At 41.9% G+C, this 13,249-nt stretch overlaps 1 protein-coding gene across 1 annotated transcript; it reads left to right on the top strand.

Annotated features, from left to right (window-relative positions):
• Positions 1 to 1,816: 1,816 nt before the first annotated feature.
• Positions 1,817 to 10,575, top strand: LOC116365771 (zinc-activated ligand-gated ion channel-like; the record flags this gene model as incomplete). Its single annotated transcript, XM_031818171.1, has 6 exons — positions 1,817 to 2,022; positions 2,121 to 2,195; positions 8,632 to 8,921; positions 9,036 to 9,080; positions 9,545 to 9,651; positions 10,421 to 10,575. Coding segments are annotated over exons 2-6 (658 nt in total), but the record flags the coding sequence as incomplete, so codon positions are not given.
• Positions 10,576 to 13,249: the final 2,674 nt, after the last annotated feature.

Raw genomic sequence — 13,249 nt, 5'->3', positions numbered from 1 at the left:
CTAAGGGAATTGTGAAGACACAAGATATCAACCTGTTTGTAAGGTGACAAAGTTACATTTTATAATTCTAATGTTTTCTCTATAACATTTGAGAAAACAGTTAACATAATTGTATATCTGAAACTCCATAGCTTGACCTCCAGCCTGAGCTTTCATAAGGCTTATGATCTATCATAAAGGTTATACATTCATTCTTGCATTTAACAGCCAGAAGGTTTACTATTTTGGAATCATATCACAGATAAACATTGTTAGAGTCGCATCAATTTGAATCTGGTATCAAGATAAATATGACAATGAGTCACCGATTGTATACTATGTATTTTTTATTAGCTAAGCAATAAGTGGTAAATGCAATTTTCGTATATACGGAGAACTGACTGGTTCTTGACGAAGATGTTATAAATATACCCTGAAAGAAATAGTTCCTGCTTCCGAGCCGGCCTGTCAGTGTAGAGACTGGGCGTGGTTTAAACTCACCCAGCCTATCGTTGATTGTTGGCGCAGAGGCTGGTCCCAGCCCCCGCCCCCTAAGCGCTTCAGTTGATAGATTCAACTGTTGCTGTGAAGAATATCTATGCGCTCATGCTCGATACTGTTCTCTCGCACCTGCATAACACAGAATCCTCATAACATACACCTAATGAAATATCTACCTAGCTAATAACATTACTATACCCTCTCTTTTTTCTGGATGTCAGGCTAGTATCTACTAATGCAATCACATCCCAGTTGTATTTAGCTCTAATACTAATGAATACTCTTCAAATTGTACATTTTAGCATTTTACTTTGTAAAGCCATCAAAAGAAAACATTAGCATCAAAACCACAAGACACAAGTTAAATCAAGTAGGCTACCTTGGTCTGTTTTGGGTGACTGACAGAATTTTGAAGAACAGCCAACAGGCTAGCTAGCTACCTTTAGTTAGCTCACAGACGTTCGTACTGTAGCTAGCAATCTAGCTAACGCTATCTGAGGAGACACCCGGGAAAAAATTACATAAAGTAGACAAGTAATTAGTAAGAAAACAAGTTTGCCATCATTATCATATCGTCAAATGTACTTTAGAAAGATGGCAATTGCCATACAACAGGTAGAACCGTTAGTCAAAAATAGCTAGCAATACTAATGGTAGCTGTCTAAAACTCATGAATAGCATGTCCTTTACTTATAATCTAAAAATAAGTACCTAAACACTTACTTCATGAATGGTTGCTGCCCATTTCAAAACCCACGTGTGTACCTAGCCTGTTTTGCAATGCAGTCTGATGAGAAGTGTGCTGTGCATATGCAAATGTTTGGAACTTCAGACCGAACTTCTCTGACAATTATTATGAAAACCAAATCGAAGCCAAATCAGACGTAGTGATTGCTTGAATGGAAGACAGTGCAAAGACACTGCACAATATCTTGCTTATGAGCGGGACCAGCACCAGAACTAGGAAGATATGTAAATAAACAATGAACCATCTTGTTCATTGGTCCATTTTCATCAGATCGCCTTGTGACCTTATGCTTTGGGCCCAAAAACTTCCCACCTGAGGCAGATGAAATTCCAAGCATTTTTTTTCAAACAGCTCTTACACAAAATGGGCATTATCATATTTTCGTGAATTTCAGGTTGTTATTTCGACCTCATAGCGTTTTTTTTTTTTTTAACTACACTGGGCCTTTAAACCTAATAATCTATAGGGTTTAATGACAGGTGGCAGTATATCCGCTTCTGATCAGTCAAAGGTAGTAATTACATGTCTGTTGTGGTTGTTGTTTACACAGGATGGTGAAATGAATCCTGGGAGGTTAATTTAAAAACTCATTATTTGGGGATTATGGCCAAGCACACACTGTATAATATCAAGAATCATAATAACATGTAGACAGTTTGTGGGGGTGTGTATGTTCTCATGGAAGACTGCCGTGACCAAATGTTCCAGAGCAGCCTTTATAAGGGTCAGCCCTGGTGTGGCTTTGGCTTGAGAGGAAAGGAGAAGGCAAGTGGTGATCACTAAGCATCTAAAAGGTAGGTTTTCAGTCCTTCTAACAGTTTAATTCGAGGAAACTCATCATTTCTAGTACGACTGTGCACCATTGTCTAACTGACCATGTACTTTGTGACAGGAGGACGTGCAGGGATGAGACCCATGGACCACAGCGTGCTGAAATGTTGTCTCTTCTCTCTACTCTTGCTAACAGGTAAGACATTGGGCTCCATTTTACTCTTCTTAAAACAACACAAATTGCACCAGAACAAATGTCATCTTTATTGTTCCTATTAGCATTCGTAAAGTATTCAGACCCCTTAACTTTTTCCACATTTTGTTACGTTACAGCCTTATTCTAAAATGTATTCAATAGTTTTTTCCCCTCATCAATCTACACACAATACCCCATAATGACAAAGCCAAAACCGGTTTTAAGAAATGTTTGACCCCCTCCCCCAAAAAACAAGAAATATCACATTTACGTAAGTATTCAGACCCTTTACTCAGTACTTCGTTGAATCACCTTTGTCAGCGATTACAGCCTGAAGTCTTCTTGGGTATGAAGCTACAAGCTTGGAACACCTGTATTTGGGGAGTTTCTCCCTTTCTTCTCTGCAGATCCTCTCAAGCTCTGTCAGGTTGGATGGGGAGCATCGCTGCACAGCTATTTTCAGGTCTCTTCAGATATTTTCGATCGGGTTCAAGTCCGGGCTCTGGCTGGGCCACTCGAGGACATTCAGAGACTTGTCCCGAAGCCACTCCTGCGTTGTCTTGGCTGTGTGGTTAGGGTCGTTGTCTTGTTGGAAGGTGAACCTTCACCCCAGCAGTCTAAAGGTCCTGAAAGCTCTGGGGGAATTTTTAATCAAGGATCTCTGTGTACATTGATTAGTTAATCTTTCCCTCAATCCTGACTAGTCTCCCAGTCCATGCCGCTGGAAAACATCCCCACAGCATGATGCTGCCACCACCATACTTCACCGTAGGAATGGTGCTAGGTTTCCTCCAGGCGCGACGATTGGCACAGGCCAAAGAGCTCAATCTTGGTTTCATCAGACAGGGGAATCTTGTTTCTCATGGTCTGAGAGTCCTTTAGGTGCCTTTTGGCAAACCCCAAGTAGGTGTTTTACTGAGGAGTGGCTTCCATCTGCCACCTGCAGAGATGGTTGTCCTTCTGGAAGGTTCTCTCATCTCCACAGAGGAACTCTGGAGCTCTGTCAGAGTGACCATCGGGATTTTGGTCACCTCCCCGACCAAGGCCCTTCTCCCCCAATTGCTCAGTTTGGCCAGGCGTCCAGCACTAGGAAGAGTCTTGATGATTCCAAACTTCTTCCATTTAAGAATGATGGAGGCCACTGTGTTACTGGGGACCTTCCATGCTGCAGAAATTTTGTTACTCTTCCCCAGATCTGTGCTTGACACAATCCTGTCTCTGAGCTCTTCGGACAATTCTTTCGACCTCATGGCTTGGTTTTTGCTCTGACATGTTTTTGCTCTGACAACTGTGGGACCTTATATGGGGTGGCAGGGTAGCCTAGTGGTTAGAGCGTTGGACTAGTAACCGAAAGGCTGCAAGTTCAAATCCCCAAGCTGACAAGGTACAAATCTCTCGTTCTGCCCCTGACCAGGCAGTTAACCCACTGTTCCTAGGCCGTCATTGAAAATAAGAATTTGTTCTTAACTGACTTGCCTAGTAAAATAAATATAGATGTGCCTTTCCAAATCATGTCCAATCAATTGAATTTACCCCAGGTTGACTCCAATCAAGTTGTAGAAACATCTCAAGGATGATCAATGGAAAGAGGATGCACCTGAGCACAATTTCGAGTCTCACAGTGAAGCGCCTGAATACTTATGTAAATACGTTTATTTTTTATTTTTTTGCAAATTTATAAATTTGCAAACATTTCTAAAGACCTGTTTTCACTTTGTCATTATGGTGCATTGTTGAGGATTTTATTTTATTTGATCCATTTGAGAACATAACAAAATGTGGAATGAGGGAAAGGGTCTGAATACTTTCCAAATGCACTGTATGTACAAAAGTATGTGAACACCTCTTCAAATTAGTGTATTCCGGCTATTTCAGCCACACCTGTTGCTGACAGGTGTATAAAATCAAGCACACAGCCATGCAATCTCCATAGACAGACATTGGCAGTAGAATGCCCTTACTGATGAGCTCAGTGCCTTTCAATGTGGCTCCGGTCAACTGTAAGTGCTGTTATTGTAAAGTGGAAACAGCTAGGAGCAACAACGGCTCAGCCGCGAAGTGTTAAGCCACACAAGCACACAGAACGAGACCACCTAGCGCTGAAGCGTGTAGTGTCTAAAAATGGTCTGTCCTCGGTTGCAACACCAATCTGCCTCTGGAAGCAACATCAGCACAATAACTGTTTGTCGCGAGCTTCATGAAATGTCCACATACTTTTAGTCATGTAGTGTATTGGGGCGATAATGGACTAGCGAAAGAGTATCAGGTCACTTTTGACAGATGTTGAGTCACTACTATGAAGATATGCAACAACCTTATATCATTTAATTTAGATTAAGTTGGTCATTTCTTGCACTGTGTTGTTGAACTATTGGAAAGCATCATTGGTTCCTTAGAAAAGCACTATATACAGTGCCTTGCGAAAGTATTCAGCCCCCTTGAACTTTGCGACCTTTTGCCACATTTCAGGCTTCAAACAAAGATATAAAACTGTATTTTTTTGTGAAGAATCAACAACAAGTGGGACACAATCATGAAGTGGAACGACATTTATTGGATATTTCAAACTTTTTTAACAAATCAAAAACGGAAAAATTGGGCGTGCAAAATTATTCAGCCCCCTTAAGTTAATACTTTGTAGCGCTACCTTTTGCTGCGATTACAGCTGTAAGTCGCTTGGGGTATGTCTCTATCAGTTTTGCACATCGAGAGACTGACATTTATTTTCCCATTCCTCCTTGCAAAACAGCTCGAGCTCAGTGAGGTTGGATGGAGAGCATTTGTGAACAGCAGTTTTCAGTTCTTTCCACATATTCTCGATTGGATTCAGGTCTGGACTTTGACTTGGCCATTCTAACACCTGGATATGTTTATTTTTTATCCATTCCATTGTAGATTTTGCTTTATGTTTTGGATCATGGTCTTGTTGGAAGACAAATCTCCGTCCCAGTCTCAGGTCTTTTGCAGACTCCATCAGGTTTTCTTCCAGAATGGTCCTGTATTTGGCTCCATCCATCTTCCCATCAATTTGAACCATCTTCCCTGTCCCTGCTGAAGAAAAGCAGGCCCAAACCATGATGCTGCCACCACCATGTTTGACAGTGGGGATGGTGTGTTCAGGGTGATGAGCTGTGTTGCTTTTACGCCAAACATAACGTTTTGCATTGTTGCCATCTGACCAGAGCACCTTCTTCCACATGTTTGGTGTGTCTCCCAGGTGGCTTGTGGCAAACTTTAAACAACACTTTTTATGGATATCTTTAAGAAATGGCTTTCTTCTTGCCACTCTTCCATAAAGGCCAGATTTGTGCAATATACGACTGATTGTTGTCCTATGGACAGAGTCTCCCACCTCAGCTGTAGATCTCTGCAGTTCATCCAGAGTGATCATGGGCCTCTTGGCTGCATCTCTGATCAGTCTTCTCCTTGTATGAGCTGAAAGTTTAGAGGGACGGCCAGGTCTTGGTAGATTTGCAGTGGTCTGATACTCCTTCCATTTCAATATTATCGCTTGCACAGTGCTCCTTGGGATGTTTAAAGCTTGGGAAATCTTTTTGTATCCAAATCCGGCTTTAAACTTCTTCACAACAGTATCTCGGACCTGCCTGGTGTGTTCCTTGTTCTTCATGATGCTCTCTGCGCTTTTAAATCAAATCAAATCAAATTGTATTTGTCACATACACATGGTTAGCAGATGTTAATGCGAGTGTAGCGAAATGCTTGTGCTTCTAGTTCCGACAATGCAGTAATAACGAACAAGTAATCTAACTAACAATTCCAAAAAAACTACTGTCTTATACACAGTGTAAGGGGATAAGGAATATGTACATAAGGATATATGAATGAGTGATGGTACAAAGCAGCATAGGCAAGATACAGTAGATGATATCGAGTACAGTATAACATATGAGATGAGTATGTAAACAAAGTGGCATAGTTAAAGTGGCTAGAGATACATGTATTACATAAGGATGCAGTCGATGATATAGAGTACAGTATATACATATGCATATGAGATGAATAATGTAGGGTAAGTAACATTATATAAGGTAGCATTGTTTAAAGTGGCTAGTGATATATTTACATAATTTCCCATCAATTCCCATTATTAAAGTGGCTGGAGTTGAGTCAGTGTCATTGACAGTGTGTTGGCAGCAGCCACTCAATGTTAGTGGTGGCTGTTTAACAGTCTGATGGCCTTGAGATAGAAGCTGTTTTTCAGTCTCTCGGTCCCAGCTTTGATGCACCTGTACTGACCTCGCCTTCTGGATGACAGCGGGGTGAACAGGCAGTGGCTCGGGTGGTTGATGTCCTTGATGATCTTTATGGCCTTCCTGTAGCATCGGGTGGTGTAGGTGTCCTGGAGGGCAGGTAGTTTGCCCCCGGTGATGCGTTGTGCAGACCTCACTACCCTCTGGATAGCCTTACGGTTGAGGGCGGTGCAGTTGCCATACCAGGCGGTGATACACCCCGCCAGGATGCTCTCGATTGTGCATCTGTAGAAGTTTGTGAGTGCTTTTGGTGACAAGCCGAATTTCTTCAGCCTCCTGAGGTTGAAGAGGCGCTGCTGCGCCTTCTTCACGATGCTGTCTGTGTGAGTGGACCAATTCAGTTTGTCTGTGATGTGTATGCCAAGGAACTTAAAACTTGCTACCCTCTCCACTACTGTTCCATCGATGTGGATAGGGGGGTGTTCCCTCTGCTGTTTCCTGAAGTCCACAATCATCTCCTTAGTTTTGTTGACGTTGAGTGTGAGGTTATTTTCCTGACACCACACTCCGAGGGCCCTCACCTCCTCCCTGTAGGCCGTCTCGTCGTTGTTGGTAATCAAGCCTACCACTGTTGTGTCGTCCGCAAACTTGATGATTGAGTTGGAGGCGTGCGTGGCCACGCAGTCGTGGGTAAACAGGGAGTACAGGAGAGGGCTCAGAACGCACCCTTGTGGGGCCCCAGTGTTGAGGATCAGAGGAGTGGAGATGTTGTTGCCTACCCTCACCACCTGGGGGCGGCCCGTCAGGAAGTCCAGTACCCAGTTGCACAGGGCGGGGTCGAGACCCAGGGTCTCGAGCTTGATGACAAGCTTGGAGGGTACTATGGTGTTGAATGCCGAGCTGTAGTCGATGAACAGCATTCTCACATAGGTATTCCTCTTGTCCAGATGGGTTAGGGCAGTGTGCAGTGTGGTTGAGATTGCATCGTCTGTGGACCTATTTGGGCGGTAAGCAAATTGGCGTGGGTCTAGGGTGTCAGGTAGGGTGGAGGTGATATGGTCCTTGACTAGTCTCTCAAAGCACTTCATGATGACGGATGTGAGTGCTACGGGGCGGTAGTCGTTTAGCTCAGTTACCTTAGCTTTCTTGGGAACAGGAACAATGGTGGCCCTCTTGAAGCATGTGGGAACAGCAGACTGGTATAGGGATTGATTGAATATGTCCGTAAACACACCGGCCAGCTGGTCTGCGCATGCTCTGAGGGCGCGGCTGGGGATGCCGTCTGGGCCTGCAGCCTTGCGAGGGTTAACACGTTTAAATGTCTTACTCACCTCGGCTGCAGTGAAGGAGAGACCGCATGTTTTCGTTGCAGGCCGTGTCAGTGGCACAGTATTGTCCTCAAAGCGGGCAAAAAAGTTATTTAGTCTGCCTGGGAGCAAGACATCCTGGTCCGTGACTGGGCTGGATTTCTTCCTGTAGTCCGTGATTGACTGTAGACCCAGCCACATGCCTCTTGTGTCTGAGCCGTTGAATTGAGATTCTACTTTGTCTCTGTACTGGCGCTTAGCTTGTTTGATAGCCTTGCGGAGGGAATAGCTGCACTGTTTGTATTCGGTCATGTTACCAGACACCTTGCCCTGATTAAAAGCAGTGGTTCGCGCTTTCAGGTTCACACGAATGCTGCCATCAATCCACGGTTTCTGGTTAGGGAATGTTTTAATCGTTGCTATGGGAACTACATCTTCAACGCACGTTCTAATGAACTCGCAAAGATATAAAACTGTATTTTTTGTGCAGATTTTAACGGACCTCTGAGACTATCACAGTGCAGGTGCATTTATACGGAGACTTGATTACACACAGGTGGATTGTATTTATCATCATTAGTCATTTAGGTCAACATTGGATCATTCAGAGATCCTCACTGAACTTCTGGAGAGAGTTTGCTGCACTGAAAGTAAAGGGGCTGAATAATTTTGCACGCCCAATTTTTCAGTTTTTGATTTGTTAAAAAAGTTTGAAATATCCAATAAATGTCGTTCCACTTCATGATTGTGTCCCAGTTGTTGTTGAATCTGCACAAAAAAATACAGTTTTATATCTTTATGTTTGAAGCCTGAAATGTGGCAAAAGGTCGCAAAGTTCAAGGGGGCCAAATACTTTCGCAAGGCACTGTAAATCCAATGTACTATTCTGAAATTAAATACCTGTCTCTGGTTCCACAGTGTCTGCAGCAGACCCTCCATCCAATGCAGCCATTTTAGCTAGTGAAACGACTCCAGGCAATGCATCCAATACAGCCAATGCAGGCCAAGCACCCAATACATCCAACACAGCCAGTACAAACCAACCATCCAACACAGCCACTTCATCCAGTGCAACGACACCCTCCTGTACAACACGTCGATGTCTGGCCAGCATGCTGATTGCGAAAGAAGCTCTGAGTCAGCCACAGTCTCCATCATGCATCTCAAATATCAGTGTGCCGTTAATAGTGTATGAAACTCTGTCTGTCGTAAGTCACTTTCTGTTCCTTTTAATTGAGTTTTGTACAATGTGATGAGTTTCAGAGATAACATATTGACATATATATCATTATGTGATGAGGAATTATTCTCTTCCTTTTAAGGATACAAAAAACCTCCGCTTCGAGAGTCGTCTGCAGGTCATACTGGTAAGTACACATCAAACATCAAGGGAGACATTCAATGAAATGTGACATTTGTAATACTTCTCATGACTATGATTCTTCCCCCAAGCCATAAGACTGCTGAACAATGAATCAAATGGCCAGCCGGACTATTTACATTGACACCCTTCCTTTTGTTTTTACACTGTTGCTACTCACTGTTTATTATCTATGCATGTCAAACTTTACCCCTACCTACATCTATAAATGACCTGGACTAACCCGTACCCCCACACATTGACTCGGTACCGGTACACCATGTATACAGCCTCGTTATTGTTATTTTATTGTGTTATTTCTTTTTTACTTTAGTTTATTTAGTAAATATATTCTTAACTCTTGAACGGCATTGTTGGTAAAGGGCTCGTAAGTAAGCATTTCACGGTAAGGTCTAAACCGGTTGTATTCAGAGCATGTGACAAATAACATTTGATTTGATTTAAAACTAGTCTTGGGAAGACCCTGATTTATCATGGGACACATCAGTCTATCATCATGATATGGTGGTCCTGCCTGTCAGCAAAATCTGGACTCCTGAACTCCACGTGACTAATGGGTGAGTCCACTTACAACAGAATACAATAACTTATGTTATGTTTCATTCATTTTAGGTGGCTTGGTGATGGAAAAGCACACTTCTAGATTTATCTCAGTCTTATTAGTATCATGGTTATTATATTTATTCCGCCTACTCTAGAGTTTAAACGATTTAAGTTACTAACACGAAATCAACTTCCAAATGTCCAGACTGAGTGCTTGCATTCAGAATTGTTATAACATTTAGACTTTTTGAACTATAACCATTTTAAATGGTCATAAAAGCTCCATAGGGTTGAATGGAAAGTATTTTAAATTATCATAAAAGCTCCATAGGGTTGAATGGAAAGCATTTTAAATGATCATAAAAGCTCCATAGGGTTGAATGGAAAGAATTTTAAATATGCTCTGACACCAGTCAAGCTATCGACACCAACCAGTGTTTACATGTTCAAACTGAGACAACTTAGATTGTTTTATACAGACTTGTTATACTATTTATACTTTCTGAACTATAACCATTTAAATGAACATGTGTTTGAATGAGAACCATAGGAATACACAGTAAGCTATTCAAAATGTTTATCAACTATAAGCATTGCATAACTTAGCATGAAATAAAACTCACCAACAATAACGCTTGAACTGTTCAAGCTAGAGACGCCAAACCGACGTTTACATGTTCACTAGATCTATCTTCAGTTGTCTGTTTAGAGTGGCCAAATGTTTAGGTGTGACAGTTTTAGTACATCAATCCTCAGTCTGTCCTCAACCTCTCATGTCTAAAGAGTGCAAACAACGATGAAGCACGGCAACAAGGATTTACTGGTGCACAGCAACGGGACTATAGAGCACATGGTCATCATGAACACTGTGGTGGGCTGTGAAGTCAATCTGTACAACTACCCCCTTCGCTTCAGATTTCTGTGCCATCGGAATCAATGTATGGGTATTTAGTGGTAAGTGCATCACTTCAATCCTCATTCTGTCTGCTAAACCGCTCTTGCACACTTACTTACCAAAGATCTTAATAAAAACAAGATGTTACTAAAAACAACTAAACATTTTAAAATCTGTGTAGCCTACTGCAATTCAGTATATAATGCAATAATGCATGTCTAGTTTTATTTTTGGTCTGGACACAGTAAATATTATTTTGGTGGTTTTTTAAATTCATTTTTATTAGAATTTATTTTGGGAAACAGACATATACAACTAATGTACAATGTGGACCCAGAGGATATCACTTGAAAGTATTCATTAAAACGTTTCCAGAGTGGTCCTCAATGATAAAAACAATAACACACATAATGATTAAAAGACCAGACAAAATTATAAACCACCATAAATACTTTCATTTATATTGACATCCTAAAAAAGTGGCACTATTCACTGCCCTTCTCCCTAACCTTAAAATCAACCATATTCATTTCACATTAAAAACAATCTATGAATTGAACATCATACCGATCCTTCAAATAAATCCACCTGACCAGCAGTAGGGGGCACAAGGGGCAGTGGGGTGGTTTCTCTTACTTAGACAACCTTGTCCAAATGAAACATTTTGCTTTTTAAACCTATTTTTTACTTTTTCTTTGCTTGATCTCCAAGAGAAGGCTATTCCACAGACAAATGTCTGTATGGAAAAACGTGCTCCTCGCAGTACTGTTTGCTTGGGATTTTTTTTGCTTGGGATTTACAAGACCATAACACTAGCTCTGGTATTGTGACTGTGTTGGTTATAGACCATTTCAATGTGGTTTTTCATATAACCTGGAGCGCGATTATTTAAGATGTCAAACATATGATTAAGTTTAAGTTGGTCCACTCTGGACTCCAAAGGCAACCAAGCCCACCTCCCAGAACTCCTGTACCCCTATGTGGGTCTTAGCGGGGACATTCAGCATATACCTGATAACATTATTTTGCATGACCTGCATTCTCTTTTTCAGCTTTTTTGAAAGCACACTATACAAAGCAGAGCAGGCATAATCAAAATGACACTGAATCAAGGTTGAGTGAAGCAGTTTATTACTTTAATGTTAAAATATCTAGTGTTACGATATAAAAATTTCAATTTGTTTGCCATTTTAGAAAGAATTTTAGCAGCAATCAGGGTCTCCGACAACAAATTGTCATTACATTTGTGAAAAACTGAATCGATTTTGTTTGGAACACAACGTAATTGCTTAGGGCTGACACGATAACGGTAACACTGTGCAGGGCAAGGAAGGTTGAATCTCAAACAAGACAACCAATCGCGAACAAAATGCAATTCCTTACTCAGGGTCTTTATGTAAACTGTACCTTCCCTGATTTTATTATTTATTTCACCTTTATTTAACCAGGTAGGCTAGTTGAGAACAAGTTCTCATTTACACTGCGACCTGGCCAAGATAAGCATAGCAGTGTGAACAGACAACAACACAGAGTTACACATGGAGTAAACAATAAACAAGTCAAATAACACAGTAGAAAAAAGGAGTCTATATACAATTGTGTGTCAAAAGGCAATGAGGAGAGGTAGGCGAAATAATTATAATTTTGCAGATTAACACTGGAGTGATAAATGATCGATGGTCATGTGCAGGTAGAGATAGGTGAGATACTGGTGTGCAAAAGAGCAGAAAAAAATAAAAACAGTATGGGGATGAGGTAGGTAAAAATTGGGGTGGGCTATTTACCGATGGACTATGTACTGCTGCAGGGATCGGTTAGCTGCTAAGATAGCAGATGTTTGAAGTTGGTGAGGGAGATAAAAGTCTCCAACTTCAAGAGATTTTTGCAATTCGTTCCAGTCACAGGCAGCAGAGAACTGGAAGGAAAGGCGGCCCAAATGAGGGTTTGCTTTAGGGATGATCAGTGAGATACACCTGCTCGAGCGCGTGCTACTGGTGGGTGTTGCCATCGTGATGGGTGAACTGAGATAAGCAGAGCTTTACCTAGCATGGACTTGTAGATGACCTGGAGCCAGTGGGTCTGGCGACGAATATGTAGCGAGGGCCGACTAGAGCATACAGGTCTCAGTGGTGGGTGGTATAAGGTGCTTTAGTAACAAAACGGATGGCACTGTGATAAACTGCATCCAGTTTGCTGAGTAGAGTATTGGAAGCTATTTTGTAGATGACATCGCCAAAGTCGAGGATCGGTAGGATAGTCAGTTTTACTAGGGTAAGTTTGGCGGCGTGAGTGAAGGAGGCTTTGTTGCGGAATAGAAAGCCGACTCTTGATTTGATTTTCAATTGGAGATGTTTGATATGTCTGGAAGGAGAGTTTACAGTCTAGCCAGACATCTAGGTACTTATAGATGTCCACATATTCAAGGTCGGAACCATCCAGGGTGGTGATGCTGGTCAGGCGTGCGGGTGCAGGCAGCGAACGGTTGAAAAGCATGCATTTGGTTTTACTAGCGTTTAAGAGCAGTTGGAAGCCACGGAAGGAGTATTGTATGGCATTGAAGCTCGTTTGGAGGTTAGATAGCAGTGTCCAAGGAAGGGCCAGAAGTATACAGAATGGTGTCGTCTGCGTAGAGGTGGATCAGGGAATCGCCCGCAGCAAGAGCAACATCATTGATCTATATCAGAGAAAAGAAGCTATACCAGTATGGCTGATCATCA

Source organism: Oncorhynchus kisutch, unplaced genomic scaffold (genome assembly GCF_002021735.2).
Source record: "Oncorhynchus kisutch isolate 150728-3 unplaced genomic scaffold, Okis_V2 scaffold1279, whole genome shotgun sequence".
NCBI classification, from domain to species: domain Eukaryota; kingdom Metazoa; phylum Chordata; class Actinopteri; order Salmoniformes; family Salmonidae; genus Oncorhynchus; species Oncorhynchus kisutch.
Note: the sequence above shows the minus strand (reverse complement) of the source record. Positions and strands in the feature narration are given on the sequence as shown.